The following is a 20,317-nucleotide window of genomic DNA, read 5'->3' as shown; positions in this document are numbered from 1 at the left end:
CGCGTCAAGTCATCTCTGCAGCCAGCACTGGGGGTTGAGCCTGCAACCAAAGTGAGTTTGTGCAACAAGATTGGGGGTGGGAACATTCAAACTGGGCTCATCCTGGAAGTGCGCTCCAAGCATTGCCTCCAGGAATGGCCCCTGGGTAAACAGCCGTAACAGACCACCAGCCTTCAGTTATTTAATACATGGTTTATTGAGCTGGGTTGACTACATTGCCAGTCTGACACCTGCCCCCCCGCCAAGCCCCAGTGCATCACTGGTGAAACTGCAGTTGTGCTGTGGTCGCCACCAGTGCGGGAAGAACAGCCCTGGCTGGCCAGTGTCTGATCCACTGGGAGAGGGTGGGGGAACAGAAATCCCTCCCTGACCAGTCCCAGGCGTAATATGCCACTGTGGGGCTCTTCTGTGCTATCGAGAAATGTCTCCACCGTGCCTTGTTCTCCCCATGGCAAGCAACAGAAAAGGTGAGTGAAGGACCTCTTAAGAGCAGAGATGTCTGGGATGGATGCACTGATGTCCTCTCTCCTGTCCCTACCTGCCCAAGGGACCACAGAGCATGGATCATCTGGGTCCCAGCAAGCTGCCCCTTTCCGTCCCTGTGCACAAGGGGATGGGGGCAGGCAGGTGACATTTAGCTGGTGCCTTGGCTCAGACAGAGGGAAGGAGTTCAGCTACAAGATGGTGCTCAGCATACACACGCAGGATCACGTAACAGTATGGGACATGGCAGGTGGACCTGTGCAGAGCTATGAAACCTTAGGTATATAAGCCAAGAGCTGCTCACACTGTCAGAAGTGCTGGATCACAGCTCAGGACCATGTTGTTGGGTCTGAGGCAACCAGAGATAAGGGGACAGCTGCCACAGGAGTGACTTGCAGGGCAGTCAGGAGCTTTAGGTGCAAAAGACCCCAAGCCTTCTCCAGAGTAACCCTCTGGGAGCTGTGGCAGTGGAGCTGCCAGGGCTCAGAGCAGGAGCTGTGGAGCAGAGGTGCCCAATGGATATCCTGGGTGGAGGGGCAGCTGGGGCTGACAAGTCCCCACTGCCCACACTAAAGCAAAGAGCAAGTGGGAGCTGAGAGAAGGAACACCTTGCAGGAACAGCCCTGTGGTTCTGCGTGGCCCAAGCCCTGGGCTAGTGCTGTGGCTGATGTGGAAGCACCGAGAGACAAGCTGGGGCTGAGCTTGGTGGCTCAGGTGACCAGGATGCTGCGTAGGCACTGCCCAGGCAGCCCCTGGCCCCGGCTGCTGGGGTGGGGACAGTTTTCCTCCCAGAGACCTGCAATGTACATCCACAGAGGCAGCCAAAGTACCTAGTCTCCAGTAGCTGCCCATGGTCTCACAGGTGAGCTGTGGTGGAGCTGCAGGTCCCAACCAGACCCTGGTCTGGGACAGCAGGAGCCCTGGCTCCTTGAGGACTCACTCAGTAGTAGGCGCCGAGGAGGGTTGAGACCTTGTGCAGGAGCTCCTTGTGGTTGGCATGCAAAGGCATCCTCTTGTCCAGCACCTGCCAGCGGATGCACAGCTCTGGATCACAGCCCTGGAGGAACTGGAAAGGGACCAGAGACATCATGTATATGCTGCTGGCAAGGGGCCGCGCCAGCCATGCTCAACAGCACCTCCAGTCCCCAGCCTCCTGCCCTTTCTTTTTGGGGCCCCTGGTGCAGTGCCACCCCATGTTCATCCCCATGTTCTTTCTCCATTGCATGCAGCTGTAGAAGCCCACTCCCAATGAGGGCGAGATCTGGGTCTGGAGATCTGGCTCCCCTGCCCCATGCCTGCTGAGATCCAGGTCAGGGAGCTGCGGAAGTGAGGGGCCCATACCGAATTCAGCCGCTTCATCTCCACATCGTTCTGGTTGTCGAAGTGCACACTGATGGCAACTGTCTCGACCCAGGCGTTATCTGTGTTGCGGGGGTCGTCGAGGTACCCCTTGTGTATCTGTGCAGGTGAAGGAGCGACACATTAGCCTACCTCTCTGAGGGCACCGAGAGGCCCCGGACGTGGCAGGGCATCACCCCACAGCTCCTTTGCCCTGCTGGAGACCAGCACCCTGTTCCCACTGCAGCTGGAGCCATGGAGAATGATCACAGCAGGCACAGACAGCTGTATGTGCAGCTCACCCCTGGGGTCCCTGGGCTGCCTCCCAGGCCCCTGCATGGTGTGAGGCCATTACAGCGTGTCTCCACCTCCCCCAGACATTCCTCCCCGGTGGGAGCAGTGGCCAAGGGGTGACGCACCCTGCCCCTGTACCCTGGGGACACCCACATGCCCCTGTGCCACCATGATGTCTACATGTCCCTGTACTGTGGTGATGCCCCCATGTGCCTGTACCACCATGACACCTGTGTGCCCCTGTACCAGGGTGATGCCTGCATGCTGCCATACCACTGTAACACCCACGTGCCCCTGTACTGCTGGGACACCTGCGTGCCCCCCACCTCAGTGCCTTGTTTCAGCAAGTTCTGGAACTGGGGCCAGAACTCTCGGCGCAGGATCCACTTGAGCTTCAGTGGCAGCGTCTCACCCGGCTCCAGTGACCCCTGTGCCAAAGCAGATGTCAGCCGTGGGCCCTGCCATCAGCCCAGCCTCCCTCACTGCCACCAGCTTGGCCATTGGGCAGTTGCCACCACTGCAGAAGATGCCACAAGCTCTACTGGGAGGAACAAGCAGTGGTGGTGCCTCCCTCCCTCCCTCCCTCCCTCTCCTGCCAGAAGTCCTCAACTGTGCCCAAGCACGTGTCTGAGTTTGCCTGATTCAATGTCTGGACCTCTCTGTCAAAGAACATGATGTCAATGGCTTATGTCATGAAGGACATGTGAGAACTGAAGCCATGGAGGAGGAGGAGGGAGAAGGAGGAGACAGGGGGTCAGGGTGGCTGGGGATATGTAACCTCACCACTGCTCCCCCAGCACTCTTGGCAGCACAGCACCACACTCAGATGCTCTGCAGGAAGGGGCAGAGGTACATCCTTGGACAAGGCTGTGACACCCATCTGTGTTTCTCCTTTTTCCACGGGGCATCCAGTCATTGGGCTGGGCCAGCCCCGTCTCCCCAGACCCTTCTGCGCCAGCTGGTTTCCATCAGCTCTTACCCCAGGCAGAGCCCAGACATCTGACAGCGGGTACTGGGCTACCAGGACTTCCAGCATCTTCTTCAGGCTCTTCCTTATAATGGACCCATCCAAATTCCTCCTCCAGCTGTGAGAGAGGCCCCTGTTACGCTGCAGCTGGACTCAGCTCCCCCCTGCCCAGCAGTGGTTGAATGGGCAGCGGTGGGTTTTGCCAGGTCCTAGTCTCTCTGACATGGCTTTGTGCCCCCTTTTCCATTCCACCTCCCCAGCCCCGTCCTGGAGCAAGGACACCTCTCTGTCCCCACACACTCACCGGGTCACAACAGGGTGCAGGGCATGGTTGGGCCCAAAGCAGTGCAGCCTCCCGCGGCCTCGCAGCCCTGTTCTGCCCATGGGGTTCCTGGCAGGGAGAGAGCAAGCAGGCTGGGACAGCACCAGGGTCCCTCTGCGCACCTTGTCACGCTGATCAAAATCTTATACTGCTTCCCCAAATCTTCCACCACTGCATTGCACCTCTTCTGGGGTGCTGGGTTGTGGGTTTTTTTTGGGGGGGGAAGCCCTGAGGACTATGCATGTCATTATCCCTGCCCCACCATTAGCCATAGGGAAGTGGGAAGGGGATGGATGCACCCAGGCCCCCCTGGATTCTCCATCTCCCTAGTGTTTTGCCTACAGCCAGGCACCCCAGCTCCCACCAAGCCCATCTGTCCCCATGGTGGATGCACTCACAGCGGCAGCCCGTCCTGCACGGCATAGAGGCCGTGGAAACTCTGCCGGTCGATCAGCCCGTCCATGGTGTTGTAGTTGATCTTCAGGAGAGACTCCAAGGAGCTGGGGGGCGGGAGGCAGCCCGGCAGGGAGGGCTGGCTGTGCCACCCAGGGGAAGGGGCAGAGGAGTGGGGATCCACAGAGGGACACTCACGGGCTGAATGGGTCCTGCACAGCCATGTCCTTGTGGTCGGCTGAGTAGGTGGGAGGGTCGTAGAGTGGGAAGTCCACCTGCAGAGCATGTGGCCATGTCAGGCCTCCCTTGCATCCCTGCTCTGGTGGCAGGCAGGGACTGGACCCCCAGGGACACTTTCATGCCCCCATGGAAGCCAGTGCCAGATCCTGTCCCTGACCCTGAGCAAGCCCTGATTCAGGAAATGTGGAAATGGGTGTTTGTCCCCTCTGTCTCCGAACGGAGCATCCCCAGGCATCCCTAGCACTGCAGATCCCAGCAGGAACGATGCCCGGTCACCTCTCCTTGCCCCTGGGAGGGCCTCGGAGGAGCTGCTCCAGGAAGCCACTTGTCCTAGGGCTGGGAAAAACAGGAGCTCCCAAGTGTGACACGGGTGTGATGATGGGCCTGTTCCCCTTCCCACTGCTGTTGTGATCTGCCCCACGCCCCCAGCCCCACTGCCCAGGGTCACAGCTCCTACCTCCCAGGGCACCTTCTCATCTGGCACAGGGAAGCGGAGGGCGTGAGACCCTGGGTACAAGAGGTTTCGGGCAAGCACGTGGTACAGGGGCTGGCTCTCCTCTGGTTTCCCCTCCAGGTCAACCTCCTTTGTCTCCGAGGCTTTGCTGGAGCCTGCGAGGCAGATGCAGACAGAGAGGCCCCGCAAAGCAGGGTGCTGAGTCTGGTGCTGTGGACCGTGGGTCTGCTGAGGGGGCTGGCTGGGTCTCTCCATGGGGATGCTGATGTCCTCTGGGGGCCTTCCAGCAGGCCCCAGAGGAACTCCCCCAGGGATGCTGCAGTGGAAAGCCTCAGCCATGGGCTCCAGGGAGGGCTCTGGAGTGGATGGTGGGAATGGCTGCAGGAGGGGCTGGACAGCCTCACAGAGCCCCCAGACCTCTCTGGGCCAAAGAAGCCTCTGCCTTGCTGCTTAAAATGGAGGGGTGTGAGGGGCTGCTCAGCCCTGGTCTGCAGCCCCACAGGTGCCAACGCAGCGGTCGGGGTTTCCCCGGTGCTGCTGGGGTGGAGAAGGGCTCCACTTACCCACAGGTGGCATGTCCTCGCCTGAGCCAAAGCCATTGCCCTGCAGCGCCTGCATTATCCACCTCAGGGCCTGGGCACTCTGATGTACCTGCGTGGGACAGGAGAGGGTTAGCCCTCCTGGACCCTAGCTGCCCCCTAGGCTTCCTTGCTCGAGTACTGCAGGATACAGCCCTGGCAGGAGGCACTGCTGCCCTTGGCTCCTGGCTGCTCATCCCCCAGGGCAGTAGTGATCCTTGCTGTGCCCTGATGCTTGGCTTGGAACATCACCTCCAGGGAAACATTTTTTTCAAAGCAGGTGGAAATGGAAATGGAAACAGCAGCCGTGCTGTGGCCTCCTCAAAGAGGAGATGCCATTGGGCATCCCAATGCTCATGCAGGGTGTGGAATAGTTTCATGGGGCAGGAACAGAGAGTCCCCTATTTCCAGAAGGTCTGGAGGGTCCTCTCGGGCCAAAGAGAAGAGCTGGGTCAGATCTAACTGCCTGGGTGACCAGTGGAGGCAGGGGCTCATCCCACCACTTCCCACCTTCATCCTGTTCACTTTGGAGTCAAATGGAACATTTTGCATAAACCTTTTCCTCTTGGATGCTATTGTTTTGGCAAGGAAACTCAAACTGTTTGAAGGGGGATTGATTCAGAGGGGTTGTGCTGTGGTTTGGTTGACTCAGTGGAAAACCCCACCTTTCTAGGTAGTTGCTCAGCTTTTGCCTCACCTGGTCTTCCAGAGAGACCAGTCTCTTCTCCACCAGCCCTGTCCTCTTCACCCGGTCCAAGTCCAGCCGCTCTGCCAGTACATCAACCCTGGAGGGACAGTGCAGAGAGGAACCCCCTCAGCATCCACCCCTGCACTAAGCCTAACTCTTCCCTGCCCAGGACACTGGAGGACAGAAGGATGTCCCTGTCTCAGGTGTGCTGGTACCTCTGTGCAATATCTCGGATCTTCTGCTCTGTGTTCTGCTTCTCCTGGCACTGTTGGTGCTGCAGGTAGTTCTCCTTCAGGTACATCTCCCAAGAGAGGAGGGCAGCTTCTTCATTCTTCTCCAGCTTCTCTTCTGCCAGAGGAAGGGGATGGCAGTGCTGTCAGATCCTGGGCATCCCAAATCCCAGTACCACAGCCCAGACGCCAAGCCTGGTGCCTCAGTGCATGGTGCCATGCCTCAGAGAGGGGGCAAAGGGCAGGAGGGGAGATGCTGGTCCTCACTGAGCCGTTTGTGGCATGTGGCCGGCCTGCGGAGCAAGCCTCGACGGATCAGGATCTGCAGGTGGTTGAGAAGGATGAAGGGTGGAGGTGCGGGCGGGCGGCCATGGTACTCCTCGATCAGGTCATGCCGCTGGAACTTCCAGATCTGGTCTGTGTGCTCCTGGACCTGCTGGAAGGTGTAGCTGGGGCAGAGCCCAGGTGTCAGCCGTGCCGTGGGGATGAGGGTATAAATTGTGTCTGTATGATGCCCCGGCTCCTACCCAGCTCCCTGATCAACCCTGGCCTGCACCTGCTACTTCCACCATATCTATAACCCCTCCAAAGCACGGCTGTGCTCTGGTCAGCATGTACCCCAGGACCCTCCGTGTGCTTTCTCAGCATGCAGTGCCCTGGCCATGGCCAAGCCTGCAAGCAAAGCCAGCTCGATTCACTGTCAGGACTATGAGGCCAGGTCAAACTCACTTGAACATGGCGATGAGGAGGTTGAGGAGGAGGATGTTGGTGAAGAGCAGGTACAGGCACAGTAAGATGACCGTCAGCCACTCTGGGAAGATGGGTTTCTTGTTGTCTTCATTTGTCTCTGGGCACTTGGGCTTGTAGGGGTCGGTTCCATTGGGGCTACACTGGTCAATGTTGAAGTTGACCCCTGCAAGAGAGCATGAGTCCACTGCAGTCAAACCTTGCGGTGTCTCAGGGAGCACGTTGTCCTCTCTGAAAGCAGCCAGCATCAAGGGAGCTTAGCACTGGGCAGGGATTTGACCTCGATTTGCATCATCCCAAGTGCTCTGCTCACTGCCACCAGCTTTGCAGCTGTGGCACTGAGCTGGATTGACTCATTCCTGCACCTTTGCTAGTCTGCTCAAAGGTGCTTGGGCAGGTGCAGTCCCTGGGTTTGCATTGGTGGCAAGGTTCCGAACGTGCCAGAACATGCCGGAGCAGGGCTCCATCCCCGCACCCTGTCATTGCTCCCTCCTGGCCTTATGTTCTGCTTGGAGAGGAGCCCTGTGCAGAACTTCCACAGGCCAACATGGCAGGAGCTAGGCAGACTGCAGCATGAGCTTGGTACCCCTCAGCCTTGTTGCAGCCATCCTGCTCATGCCAGGCGCTGTCACAGGCCAGTGTCCCTTACCGTCGATGTAGGAGGGAATCTGCCCAAAGATGGTCAGGTAGGAGTGGTAGACCACGCCACGGAAAAGCCACTCCACACGTTCCTCATTGTGGATCAGGATGGCCTGCTTGGCAACCCCAAAGGATACCACCCACACTGCTAGCAGGAAGAGGAAGAAGAAGACATCCTTCATCTGCAGAGACAGAGGGGAAGCAAAATTGTGTCCTGGAGAAAACCCCACTCCAGGATAGGATAACACGGGTGGCACATCCATCCCATGCAGGCATCCGGCTGCTCTAGCTGATCACCCTGGCAGGATGGAGGGGAGCTCTCACCATGCGCTTCACAATGATGATCTTGGGCCCCAGCGTTTTACTGACTGTGAAAATGTGCATCAGACGCAGGCAGAAAATGATAAAAGCCAGTGACAGTATGATGCGCCCGGGATATAAAGTTGATGGGATCAGCCTGGGCACAGAAGAGAGGAAAGGAAACAGCTCAGTGCCACCAGTGTGGGTTTCTTTCTGATCTCACAGCATTACATTTCTGCAATATCAGTGAGCTTCCCCAGAGTGCTGGGTGAGAGTTGCGGCACGAAAAACGTCTCTCCTAAAAGCAGAGGCAAATTGGTCAGAATTAATCACATGACCACAAAAATCTTCATTGGCCTTTGGAAGAAGAAATTGCAATTAAAGAATCTGCACAATTCTCACACTAGTTTTGTAGCCTACAGCTGCGGCTTGAGCCTGCGCACTGCCAGGCAAGTGGCTCTGCAACTCACCTGCAAGTCAGCCCTGTGATAAAGACTAGGATGGCGCAGATGTCCAACTTATTCCAGAAGTCCTTGAAGTACAGGGAAGCCATTTTCACAACCCCAAACCCATCTGGATCATACAACAGCTGTTGGGAGGAGAAGAGGGGTTGGTATTTCAGTGAAAGTCTTGTAAGATACTCATGTGCTTGTAGAGGAGAGGGACCGCACAGACCTGCTGGCCATCACTGGACCCTCTTGCTTACCCAAAGTTAACCTGAGCCTACAGGGTTTTCTATAAGGGCATGGAAGGAGCATGGGGAATGACACCCGAGACATGGGGCTCTTTAGTTTGGTGAAGAAAGGCACTGAGATGTTGAAGCAAAAGCTGAAAAAAATCAAATGTTAAGCAAAGCCTGGAAATGCTTCTGGGAATAAATGCCCGAGGAAAGAGGTGGTCCCGCCATCTCCTGCTGTTTTCAGCTCAAAACAGCATGTCTTTCTGCAAGTACCCAGGGCCAAGCCAGATGAAGCCAAGGAGATTCTCTGGCCTCAGAGACAGGGTGATCTGGCAGTTCCTTGTGCTGGGACCTCTACGAGTGGATGATGACATGAGAAGCAGCATGTGAACGTGAGCTACACAGGACCTTCCAGAAGCACCTAGAGGGGTGTCTCTCCCTCCTCTCACCTCCTCCCAGCCTCTGCTCTGCCTGCCCCGTACCTGGCGGGTCTCCTCGCACACCAGGGAGAAGAGCCAGAAGTAGATGAGGTACTCCCGCCAGGACGGCAATGGCTGGAAGTCAACCATCAGGACGTAGGCGAAGAGCAGGAGGAAGGTGAAGTAAGAGAGGATGTTCATGTGGAAGATGACAACAGGTGCTGTGAAGAAGGCTCGAAGGCGTGTCAGGCAGCCCACAGGCTGCAGCCTCTTCTCCCTGTGGGGAGCAGGGGTGGAAGCAGGGCTGAGCTGCCCAAGGAGATGCCACTGCAGCTTCTCCCAGCCAGCCTTGGTGCACACATGCCCCAGCTGCAAGAAGTACCTGAAGGTGATGAGGCTGGTGTAGAGAAGTGGGAAGAACAGCATGCACGTGATCACCCGCCAAAGCCCATTGTCCACACACATCTTCCCCCACCAGACTTTGGTTAGAAAGGCCTGTGAGGAGGAGGGAAGAGGAGCACTGGTTACAGAAGCACCCCCTGTCAGAATGGGGCTGCAGGGCAGAGCCCCACCACTGCCAACAAGGAACTCTGGGTCTGGGGCAGGTGCCAAGTGCACTTGGGCACTTTCCTTCCAAGTACCACTGCTGGGAACCTACCTGGACACCCCCATGGGACACAAAATTCATGTTCTTGGCCTCCAACGCCAACTGCAGACAGGTTGTCTTCCCCCAGGCCTCAGAGACACGGATGAGGAGCTTCTGGGCTCTCTCTTCATCCTTGCGGTAGCAGTCTGTGAACACGCCTGGACAGGCAGGGAACAGGGAGAAAAGGCTGAGCTCTGGGGCCAGCTTGGTGCTCAGCAAGGTGCCCGCAGAGTCACCCTTTGCAGCAGGATCTGGACATTGCACCATGCAGTGGCACCCTCTGCGCTCCTACCACCACCCAGGCACAGCCCTTGCAGCACCGTGACTCTGACTGTGATGAGGGGACCCCCTGTTTGGCACCACCTACCCCACCCATCACCCCCAGACACCTCTTGGACAAAGCTAGCCAGCCCTACAGGGCGTGAGAGCAGTTCTGGGTTGCTGGTCCCCTCCTGCTCACCGATAGCCTTGTGCTCGTACTGCTCGGCCAGGGCCAGCATGTCATCAGTGGTGTCGGTGTCTTCCTCCTCCTTGGCGAGCTCCTTCAGGATTTTGCTGCAGGCCAGCGCGGCTGCCATGCAGTCCTGGCTCTGGAGCAGAAGAGGCCAAAGAGAGCATGGGGCTCTGCGCCCTACCCTGCAAGTCCCAGCAGTCCTGCCAAGCACTCCATGGCTCCCACAGGAGGGAAGGAGGGTGTCCCAAGCAGACTGCTGCTCAGGACACCTTGCCGTGACAAGTGTTGTGCTCCCCTCAGGGTGCAGGGGCAGTAAGTAACCCACTGCCATGGGGAATCCGGGGACACCCCTGGTCTCCTAGTGGGAAGCCTTGGGTGATGGGATGGTGTGACTCCACAGCTCTGCACGGCACGCTCACCATGCTGCTGGCCATGCTGCCTCTTGCCCTGGGGATGCTGTTTATGAGTGGAAGCTTTCTCCACTCCAGCTGCCATGCCCCTGTGTCCTGCCTGTGGTGTGCTGAGCCCTCTCTCAGCCTTTGCAAGGGAGAGCACACTTCTGGACCAGCACATCACCTCTGCCTGCAGCATACATTTTGGCTAGGAAAGGAGGGATCTGACATCATGGTGTGTGTCTGGGGATGAACATCAAGTGTCTGCAGGCTCACTAGCTGGCTCCCATTTGGCTGGGGGTCAGGCTTGGGCACTGCCATGGGCCAGCTCGCCTGCTGTCCCAAATGCCAGCAGGTACAATCTTTCCTCTTGGGGCTGAGAGGTTTGGCTCCATCTGAGCCTCTCAGCTGGGACCAACAGCTCTGGGCTGTGATACCTGGGCCCAGATGATTTCTGCCAGCTCCTTGCGGTTCTGGACCACAGCCCAGATAAGCAGGTCGCGGACTGGGTCCATGGTGAAGGTGACTCGGCCGGCAGAGCGCTTGTAGAGGGACCGGAGACTTGACCCCTGAACCTGCAAGGTGTGCGACGGTCAGACCTGTTCCTCTGCCAACAGGCTGCAGAAAGCAGACAACCCCTCAGCACAAAGCCACCCTCGAACCCTGGGTGCCTGCCTCTCCCACCCATGGAAGGGCCTTTGCTGCAGATCTCAAGGTGGCCAGGACTGGACTCATCCTGGAAATGCCACTTTTTCTAGGGCCAGGATCATGTGGGGATGTGCCTGTCCTGTCCAGTGCACCCGCCCCACTGGGTCCTGCCCACCAGAGTCACACAACCATGTGGTGCTACAGGTGTAGGAGGGTGGGTGTCACACCTTGAATGTGGGGCAGATGACTTGGGCAGGGCTTTAAGGGACTTTAAGTAGGATTCTTGAGCAGGCAAGAGGACAGAGACCCAGCTGCAACCTCCAGGACGGTTTCTTGAGCCAGTGTTTCCCTCCCTAATGCAAGCGTGACACCATGTAAACTGGAGATGCGTACATTCAGCTTGATGTGCGGGACGGGGATGGAGAGCCGGGACCGCTCCGTGTGCTTGGGCTTGGGGTAGAGAGGCTGTGTGGAGCAGCCCAGGAGCTCCCGCAGCACCTGGGAGACGTGGTGCAGTTGGATTCTTGGCATTTTGGAGCCAGCTGTGTGCTCTCTGTCCTCCAGCAGGACCTTCTGCAGCTTGCTGTGGAACAGGCAGGATGGTGCCATGTTGTCGTAGAGATAAACCAGGGTGTCCCAGGTGACAAACTCCTTGAGACGCACTCCCTGCTCCAGGAACAGCTTCACAAACTCTGGCTTGTTGGAGATCAGGGCGGCTGCCATCACGGGGTGGAGATCTGTGGGCTGGCAGGCCAGAGGCAGAGGTGAGGGGCTCCATGGCCCCAGAGCAGGGCCCCTCCATGCTCCTCACTCAGATGGGGGAAAGATTTTATCCCTGAGCACACAAGGAGTTTCTGGGTGTGAGAGAGCAGCTGGGAGGTACTGGGACTTGTGGGACATCCCACAGAGATACACTTCCGGGTTAGTATGCCCTCTCTTCTGGCAGTGAAGCCCTCTGCTCCCTTGGCTGCTGGGTGGAGGGATGGGGTAGGGTAGAGGGTAGTCCCTCTTTCCCCAGCTCACAAGGATGCACCATACAAATGAACAGGACTTCACAGGCTTGGCGTCTGTGCACAACTCTTCAGCTGAAGGATCATGTTGCTGCCAGCTGGATCTCAGCCATGGGGAGACTGGCTGCTCCCGATGGTCACCCAGTTCAGCCTATGTGGGGTTTTCCTTTCCAAGGCAATCTTTACATGTGCTCAGAAGTGAAAACAAAGCCTGTGGGTAAGGGGGTGTGTGTCTGTCCTGGCAGGAAGGTACCTGCTGACCTTCTGCCACAGCTTGGTTTCAGCCTCAGCTTTTCATACCAGCGACATTGGTCCAGGGCTGCTTCCTTGTAACAGCCCTGGCCTGCATCGGCTAATCTGAGACCCTGCCTCATCCTCCCTTCCCAACAAAGGTGGCTGTGCATTTTCACACCATCAAATATTTCCTTTTCAGGATCCTGATTCCCAGCAGCCCTTCCCAGTCCCACAAAAGGTATATGAGCTGGGGGAATCCAAACTGTCAAAATAAATAGGAAAAGCCCTTCGAAGTCCCACAGCCCCAGCAGAAAGGACAGAGAACCTGCTCAGCTTCAACTTAACAGCTGGATCAGGCGTGGGATGGCAGAGCTGGCTTGTGCTGCTCCCTGCCCTACTCTGTAGTAAAGTTTGAACAGGGAAGTGCCAGGCTGAGTGAGATGAGTTTAGAGACAAGTTGCCATTTGACAACATGACATGAACAGTGACCACAGGACAGAGCTGGCGAGACGTACTTTTGGCTCTAGGTTGGTGGATTGTCTTTAAAAGACACCAGTTTTGAACAAAATACCAATCATCAATCACCTTTGTAAACAATTATAAGCCAAATAGGACCTTTACAAGCAATGAAATGCAGGGTGTGCTCACCTCTGCTTTGGGTGTTTGGGTTCACTTTTGAAAGACAGGACAGATATTAAGAGCCCTGGCAAGGTGGTGGGAGTTTAGGATCCAAGAGAAATGCCCTCAAAAACTCTCCCTAGGCACAGCTGAGGTGAACAGTGTGCTCAATATCCACAGTCCTCAAGCTGTAAGCCTGGCCAGACAAGCAGAACATGTACTCCCTTACCTTCCACTCATAGTCATCCGTGAAGATCTCACTCCGAGCAATGTCGACCCTGTTCCAGGCCACAGCTAACTTCAGCTCGTGGTCCAAGTTCTCACGACCAAAGTGGTCCTGGTTTCGGGATGCTGCATGCAAAGTGCATGTGTTAGAACAGAGAATCATTTACAGGATAAGGAGATACCACTTGGAAGCCCCCTTGGAGGCCTGGCCCCTTGGGAGAAACATCTCTCCCCAATCAGCTCAGCATCACAAGGGTTGGGGACCACTTTGGTGACCCTATAAGTCAAGCAGCCGCAGCAGGTGACTTGTGACCCCCATCCCAGTCATCTCTCCCCACCCCTCACCTTTGAACAAGGCCTGGAGGATGGCCACATCCACGTCCTGCTGGCCATATTTGCCCTCCCTGAAAATGGTCAGGAGCTGCCGGCTCCGCACTATGTCTTGGATCTACAAGGAGAGCCATGGGCAAGTAATCAGCAGCAGCATCTCCTCCCTGCCGCTTCCCGCAGCCCCCCTGTCCTGTGTGAGGCAATTCCTTGCTCCCCTCAGATTGCCTACAGACCTCCTGGGCTGTGTCTCCCAGCCCAGATGGGGCAGGTTCCAAATGGTACCTCTCTGCCCAAAGGGAGGAGGCAGTGGAGGAGCAGAGCTCAAGCCCTTGGGGTGCCCAACAGGACAGTGCTGAGCATGGCTGGGAGAAGATGGATGGTCAGTGGAAGATGAGCCTTAAGCTTCATGCTGGGAGCCTTGCTGCTCATGGGCAAGGACCCCTGGGGACCCCATTGATCTCCACAAGCTCAGCAAGAGGAGCTGTCTGCCTGCAAGAGGCTCACCTTCTTGGTCCACTCCACCAGCTTGCCCTCAGTGAAGAGCTCATAGATGTCATGGAAGAACATGCTCAGCTTCTTCTGGATCAAGGCAATGGTTATCTTGGGCACAGGCAGGCTGGCCACCTGTGCGATGACATCGGCCACACGCCCAGACCCTTCCACAATCACACAAGGGGTCCCATTGGTGATGGCATTGTAGATGGTCTGCAACAGAGCAGGGAGACTGGTCCTAATCCCACCCAGAGGCCATCAGACCCTCTCTGAGCCTAAGACCCACACCGCTGCTCCACAGCACTCCCGTCGGGCTGCATTTCAGCTAGTGTGGCACCACGATTGCACCAACACTGGAGACCAGCACCCCAGGCAAGGAGCTGCCCCCTCTCACCACCTTCCCCCCAGCTCTGCTGGAAGTGGGCAGGAGCAGTTCCTTACATCGAGTGTCCCAGGGCCTCCTTCCAGCACCACACACACAATGGGGATCTTGATGGCGACGCCTGCAGGGAAGCAGAACCCAGGGTCACTGGATGCCTTGTGGGGCAGCCCCCCTGCCATGGAGCTGAATGCGGTCCTCTCTGAGCAATGGGGTGAGAAATGCAAGGTGGGAGCACTGCCCCTGACATGTCAGGCTCCAGGAGAGAGGGGAGACGACCTCCTGGCAGTCATGCTGCTGGACCATGTGTGTGCATGTGTTAGAATAGAAGATCATTTGCACAGTGAGAAGATACCACCTGGAAGACCCCTTGGAGGCCTGGCCCTTTGGGAGAAATGATTCTCCCTGATCAGCTCAGCATCACAAGGTTTGGGGACCACTTTGGTGACTCCATAAGTCAAGCAGCTGGCAGAGAAAGGCTCTTTGATTTGTGTCACTGAGGAACCAGGTTCCACATTTATCATGATAATCCTCTCAAACCCCTTGCCTGGATCCTCCAGGGAAGCCACAGCCTCCTCTCTCACTGGAGGCCAGGATGGCCCTACCAATGGATAGGCCCATCCTGCTTTGTGCCCTCCCCTGCCTCAGGCCTGGCTATGTGTTGTTGTTACCTCCTTTCACCTTGGTCTGCTCCGAAATGAACTTCTCCAGTCTGGTCCTCAGGGGGATTTCCACCCCATACCTCCCGTGGGTCCCATCGTCCACCAGGATGAAGTGGGAGTGGTTGCTGTCCAGGCATGACAGGCTGCCTTGGTTCTCCTCGTCCAGTAAGTACTCAGCTGGAAAGCCACCCTGTAAGGTGCAGGAGGAGAGACTCTAGGAAAAGCCTGGCAGGGCTGCAGAGGAGCACCAGATGCCCAAAGCAACCAGCATATGGGACAGGAACAGGCCAGCAGGCAGGGACAGTCTGGCCAAACAGCCGTCCCTGCCCCCGCTGCAGTCCTCATGTCAGCCTTGCCCCATGCCCCTCTGTCTCTGCTCCACCTGCCCTCACACCCACAAGGGTCCTCCAGGAGAAGCGCAGCACCTCTGCAAGACACTGGATAGGGCAGAGGGGCCTCTCAGCAAAAGTCAGCCCAGGACCATCACTTCTGGTGCAGTTGGGTTTTACCAGGGCTGCCAGCCACAGGCATGTCTTGAAGCACCCATTCCCACCACAGTCCTTGGCAGGACTTCCCTGGCAGTCCAGGCATAGGCAAAGCAAATGCATCTCCAACTCTGCCTGGCTCACCATGGGGCAGATTAGGCTCTCCCGGTTGTACACGGTCCCCCACGTGGCTATGCCGATGGTGACAATCTCGCCCTCCTTGTGGCTGCAGCTCAGGATGAAGTCTCGCACTGCCTCTCCCACCTGTTTCATCACACCAGCGTGGGACCCCCCTGTGATGATCCAGGCCCCTGGGGGTCAGAGAAGCGCTTGGAAAGGGAGAAGCTCTGCTCACGGCAATCTCCTAGCATCCCCCTATATGGCTGCAGGAACACCTCGTCCTCAGAGTTGCTCCATCCCCCAGAAGATGTCTTCCCTGCCCTCTACATCAAGCCCTGGCAGCACAGGAGATGCTTTCTTCAGCAGTGTTGCATCTCTCAGTCCAGCTCCCTATGAGCCTGTTTGTAGAGACTGAGCAAGAACAGTCCATCCCTGGTGGTGGTAGTCCAGACAGGGACCTACGGGCCTCCTGGGCCAGCCTGGCATCTCCACAATAGCCCGACTCACTGAACCTGGCATGGCCAGATTACAGGCCCTTCTCCCGCTGCAATTGCAAGGAGAGCCTCTGCATCTCTTACCAGTGGTCTGGGCCACTTTGACTAGCCCTTGCCTGAAGATGTTCTTCAGCCTTGGCTTCATGATGAAGTTTTTGGCTCCCCCAGTGACTGAGATGAGCAGGTTGGGTGCATCAAGGCCCCAGTGCTGTGTCATGAGGTGGTAAATGACCCGTGGAGGGGTATCCGAGGAGACGCGCACATACTGCAAAAAAGGGAGCATACACATATTGTGGGTAAAAACAACAGGGTCAGGGTAACAGGGCACCTCCCCCACAATTTCTCCGGTCCCAGCAAAGAACCAGGGGCTTCCCATGCCATTTCCCAGCATAGTCCTGTTGCTGCTGCCCCAGGTCTTTGTGCATGACCCTGTTCCCATTCGCTTCCCTGGGACCAAGCATTCCCAAGATGAACCTAAGGACGAGGACAGGGACCAGCCACTCCTTGAAGCATGGGCCTCACAGCATGAAGATCAGTCTCGTGGTTTCAGAAAGGCACTAGGTACAGGGCTGGCAGAGAGAAGGGATTCTGTCCCACACTCCTTCCTCTGCTTGGGTCAGTGTTGCCTTTGGGGCATTTCCACTCTTTCCTAACCTCCTCTCATTCGGGAGGGAAACGCTCACATTTCATCTGCCATGGCAAGACCTGAACACTGGCTCCCCATGCACCACAGATGGGAAAAACAGATCACCTTCCCCATCTTCTGTCCCAGGCCCGTGAAGTGGATATCACCGAAGGCATCTGTTGGCATTTCCTGGATGTGCCTGCTGGGGTCCCATTCCTTCCCCAGGAAGATGGGAGGTTTGGCAGCATCTTCCAGGTGCTGTTCCCTGAGATAGCCGCACTTGCACACAATCCTCCTGAAACACACATCACCAACTTCTCCAAAAACAATCTAAACCCCAAAGGCAAAGCCCAGCTGGCCCACGTGCCTCAGCACAGGCAGGAGGTGTTGGCGTTCTCATTAAGAACACCACAGGCACTGGCATCTCCCACCCAGCTTGTCCTCCAGCTCAGAACCTGTGCAGAAACAAAGGCATTGTTTGGGGGGAAATTTAGCAAAAAATTGGTATTTCTGCCTGTAGAGGTTTAGGATAGAAATATTAAGGTTGCTCTGGATGAAGTACAGATGGAAATGACTGCATGTGAAAGCATCAGAAAGGTTCCTCACTGGGACATGGGATATCAGCCATGTGGTGACACACAGCAGGGTGAAGAACGGGTCAAAAAGGCATTTGTGAATCCCCTTGACACCAGCTCCCTTGACAGAAAGGTGGGATTTTCTGGTGCTATAGCTTTGTCACCAAACACCTCTTCTGCTTTCCTGGCAGGAGAGGGGAATGAGGGACTTACCCAGAATCTGATGTCTGGGAGCTTTCAACAAAGTAGGTGCACTCTTTCTTCCGGATGTTTTCAGGAATCCACGAGATTAGATTTTCCTGAGGGAGCAGGAAAAGCAGCAAGGGGTCAGGGTTTCTGCAAAGGGCCAGAAGTTATGCCAAGGGCCAGACACCCTGGTGCTTGGAGCATATCTGGGTGCTTCTTTTGATGTGAAGGAAAAAAGCTCCATCGCTATCTGCAAGGACAAAGCCAGGTATAGTCCAAGGAGAGGAGATGTGAATGCTGGACATGTACCTCAGATGCCTGGGGTTTTTATGTCTGTCCCTAAAACTAAAGTGATCTGTTATTAATGCTCCCATTAATGAGTCACTGAATAACTCATTAACGCTCTTCTGTTGTGTGTGGCCAATCGCCCCCTCTTACAGCACCTCCTGAACTTGCCTTTTCATTGCTGCCGGTGGGGAAATGTGCCTTTCGCCTGCTCTTCGAGACACTGCTACTGCTCTGCTGGAGATTGGGGACCACCTCGAAGTCGCTCATCTTCCTGGGGTGCCTGGTAGGGTCGTCTCCTCTCTCGGGGCACACCTTGTTCAGTTCGGAGGGGAGCACCTTGGTGCGCCGGCCACGCACAGCCATGGCTGCTGTGTCTTGCCCCGCTTGGCCTCCTCTCTCCTGTTCCTAGGCTGGGAGGTCCTGAACATCTCCATCCTGAGTGCAGCAGAAAAGAAGGATACCCATGGACTTAAAGCACTGGGGCGTCCTGTCCATCATTCCCTGGGTGGAGAGATGTCCACAGGAAACCTGCTGGACCCGCGCCACAGTCCTGACACAGGGGCCACTTGGGTGGTGAACCAGCCTCAGCATGCACCATGCTGCCCCAGGGAGCCTGTCAGCCTCCGAAAATTGACCCCACTGTGCTCTGCCCACCAGCACAGCTGCTGGCCTGCCTGCTCCGCTGCCTGGCCATCCACCAGCTCACAGCTCTCCTCACTTGCTCTCCACTGCAGGCAGCTGGGATATTTCTGGCAGCAGGGAGAGCAGAAACCAGGTCTCTTGTGCGATCAGCCTAAGCACAGCCCTGCATGGAAAATCTGTATCAACACGCTGGCTGCAGAGACAGGGCACTCCTCCCTGGGGGCATCTTGTGCCCCCTGCAAAGGTCCCCTGAGAGTCCAGAGCTAAAACCGAGGTGCACACAGGCATGCTGCATAGCAGGGGCTGCAAAACTCCTGAGCCCCTGCGAACGCTCACAGCTCCCGTTGCTGAGCTCCTGAACTGCTGAGACTGGAGAGCTGCTAAAGCAAGGATGGAAAAGCTCCTGGGTGTCTCTGGAGCCCAAAGGGGAATGGTGTCCTCTCAGGGGAGCTGTGATTAGGTAATGGAGGAAGCACAGCACCCAGGTGAGGCACTGGTGAAGCTGTGGGGTCAGCAGGCTTGTGTTTAAGGAGGATTTTGGCTGTCTTTCTGCAAGCCAAGCTCTGCATCACGCCAAAGGGTGGGGAGCCCTTATGGGGGGTCAAGGAGTGGCAGAGCAAAATCATGGCTACCACTGTATTTCCTTCATGTCTCCTTCCCCCAGGCTCAGTGCTGCTGCAGTCAGGGAGCAGCGAGGAAAAGCCTTTTTGTCAGCCTCCCTCCCAGGCTCCCTCCGGGAAGTACGCAGCCCTACTGGCCTTAGGAGCCAGATTTTGGCAGACTGACTTTCTGCATCAGCACAACCCATGGCAGATCTAATTGCTTGAGAAAGCGCTGTCTAAATAAGGTCAAAGACACCCTTAATTCTTGTTCCTGGCCCCCCAGGGCAGGAAGGCTGGTGGGGGCTCGGGGCACAACCACAAGCAGCTCACAAGCCCATGTAGGAAGGGCTCTCACACCAGGTCCTCCATGGGCACCCAGGAGGTAAACAACCATGCTGAGAATACACCCATAATACCTCTCCTTAAGGGCTCAGGGGCCAAGGGCAGAGCCTGTCCTGCAACACACACTGCCTGCCCCCGGCTTGGCAAGCACTGCAGGAGGGGGGCTGCACCCCCAAGGGGCCTGGCAGCCTGCCCCACTGCAGGCAGCACAGGGCCCCTCACCCCGGGGGTCAGGTCACCCCTCCGCTGCACAGGGTGGTCACAGCACCCATGGGGCGGGTGCAAAGCCCTGAGCACAGGCACAAAGCCCTGAGCACAGGCACTGAACCCTGCTCTATGAACCATGCCCGCTCCCCCTGCCCCTCCACCAGCGCGACCCTCAGCGAGGCTGCCTGTACCTTCCCTGCAGCATCCTCCGGCCGCATCACCAGCTCCTCTGCTCTGTGACTGTCACAGGGATTCAGCCCCGTGTCCCTCTCCTCCGGTGGGTCATTTTGTCACTGGAGACACAGACGATGAGCGAAGAATAAGGCAGAGCTGCCTGCGAGCTGCCTGCAGAGAGGAGGAGATGGCAAGGCGGCTGGCAGCCTCCCAGCAAATCAGGCTGCGGAAGCGGTCCCTGCCGAGAAGCTGCAGCACCCAGGCAAGCCCCGAGTTTGCTCAAGTGGCTGAGTCACGCTCCCTGCTACCTGCAGCAGCAATTTCTACCCGCAGCCTCCAAGCCACCCGCTGCCATCAGCCCCATGCGGGGTGAGACGCTTGCACCCGAGCCCCTCTTGGCAGATGTAATGAGCAGGACATGCTCGGGGAACGGCAGGGCCCTGGCACACGGATGCTGCTGGAAAGGGGCCGCAGACTGGCAGCTCTGATGGAGACTTGGGTGCATCACAGGCTTGGCAAGCATTATGAAAATTCCTTTCCCTAACTGTTAAATCAATCAGTGTTTATAGCATGAAAATGTATTAACTTTATTTATATATATATATTTATACATATATATATGTTATACACTGTGACGTGATGAGGTAGTGGAATTTTACTGGAGACTTTGGTATTGTTCACATTCAGTAAAACAAGCTAAAGGACAGCCTGGCTCT

General features: G+C 56.7%; 1 protein-coding gene across 3 annotated transcripts; it reads right to left on the bottom strand.

Moving 5' to 3' along the window:
* Nucleotides 1-172: 172 nt before the first annotated feature.
* TRPM2 (transient receptor potential cation channel subfamily M member 2) lies at nt 173-19,845 on the bottom strand. Of its 3 annotated transcripts, XM_087740835.1 has the most exons (33): nt 19,619-19,843; nt 17,803-18,069; nt 17,374-17,459; nt 16,712-16,880; nt 16,045-16,225; nt 15,491-15,657; nt 14,871-15,051; nt 14,262-14,323; nt 13,833-14,033; nt 13,344-13,446; nt 13,003-13,124; nt 11,305-11,655; nt 10,701-10,838; nt 9,878-10,007; nt 9,430-9,575; nt 9,154-9,266; nt 8,835-9,048; nt 8,144-8,262; nt 7,698-7,830; nt 7,384-7,555; nt 6,717-6,900; nt 6,255-6,436; nt 5,973-6,105; nt 5,767-5,854; nt 5,055-5,142; nt 4,495-4,646; nt 3,996-4,072; nt 3,803-3,904; nt 3,387-3,473; nt 3,095-3,200; nt 2,442-2,543; nt 1,825-1,941; nt 173-1,549 (listed from the first exon to the last, which is right to left on the bottom strand). In XM_087740835.1, exons 2-33 carry the CDS (start codon nt 17,995-17,997, stop codon nt 1,424-1,426), a joined length of 4,527 nt encoding a protein of 1,508 aa, XP_087596961.1. In that variant the 5' UTR covers nt 17,998-18,069; nt 19,619-19,843; the 3' UTR covers nt 173-1,423. The 3 variants fall into 3 exon arrangements, with proteins under 3 accessions (XP_087596961.1, XP_009461066.1, XP_087596962.1); XM_009462791.2 differs by having other exon boundaries at nt 8,835-9,266; nt 19,619-19,845; XM_087740836.1 differs by lacking the exon at nt 11,305-11,655.
* Nucleotides 19,846-20,317: the final 472 nt, after the last annotated feature.

Source organism: Nipponia nippon, unplaced genomic scaffold, assembly GCF_047370975.1.
Source record: "Nipponia nippon isolate SJK-2023a ecotype South Korea unplaced genomic scaffold, ASM4737097v1 scaffold_7, whole genome shotgun sequence".
NCBI classification, from domain to species: Eukaryota; Metazoa; Chordata; class Aves; order Pelecaniformes; family Threskiornithidae; genus Nipponia; species Nipponia nippon.
Note: the sequence above shows the minus strand (reverse complement) of the source record. Positions and strands in the feature narration are given on the sequence as shown.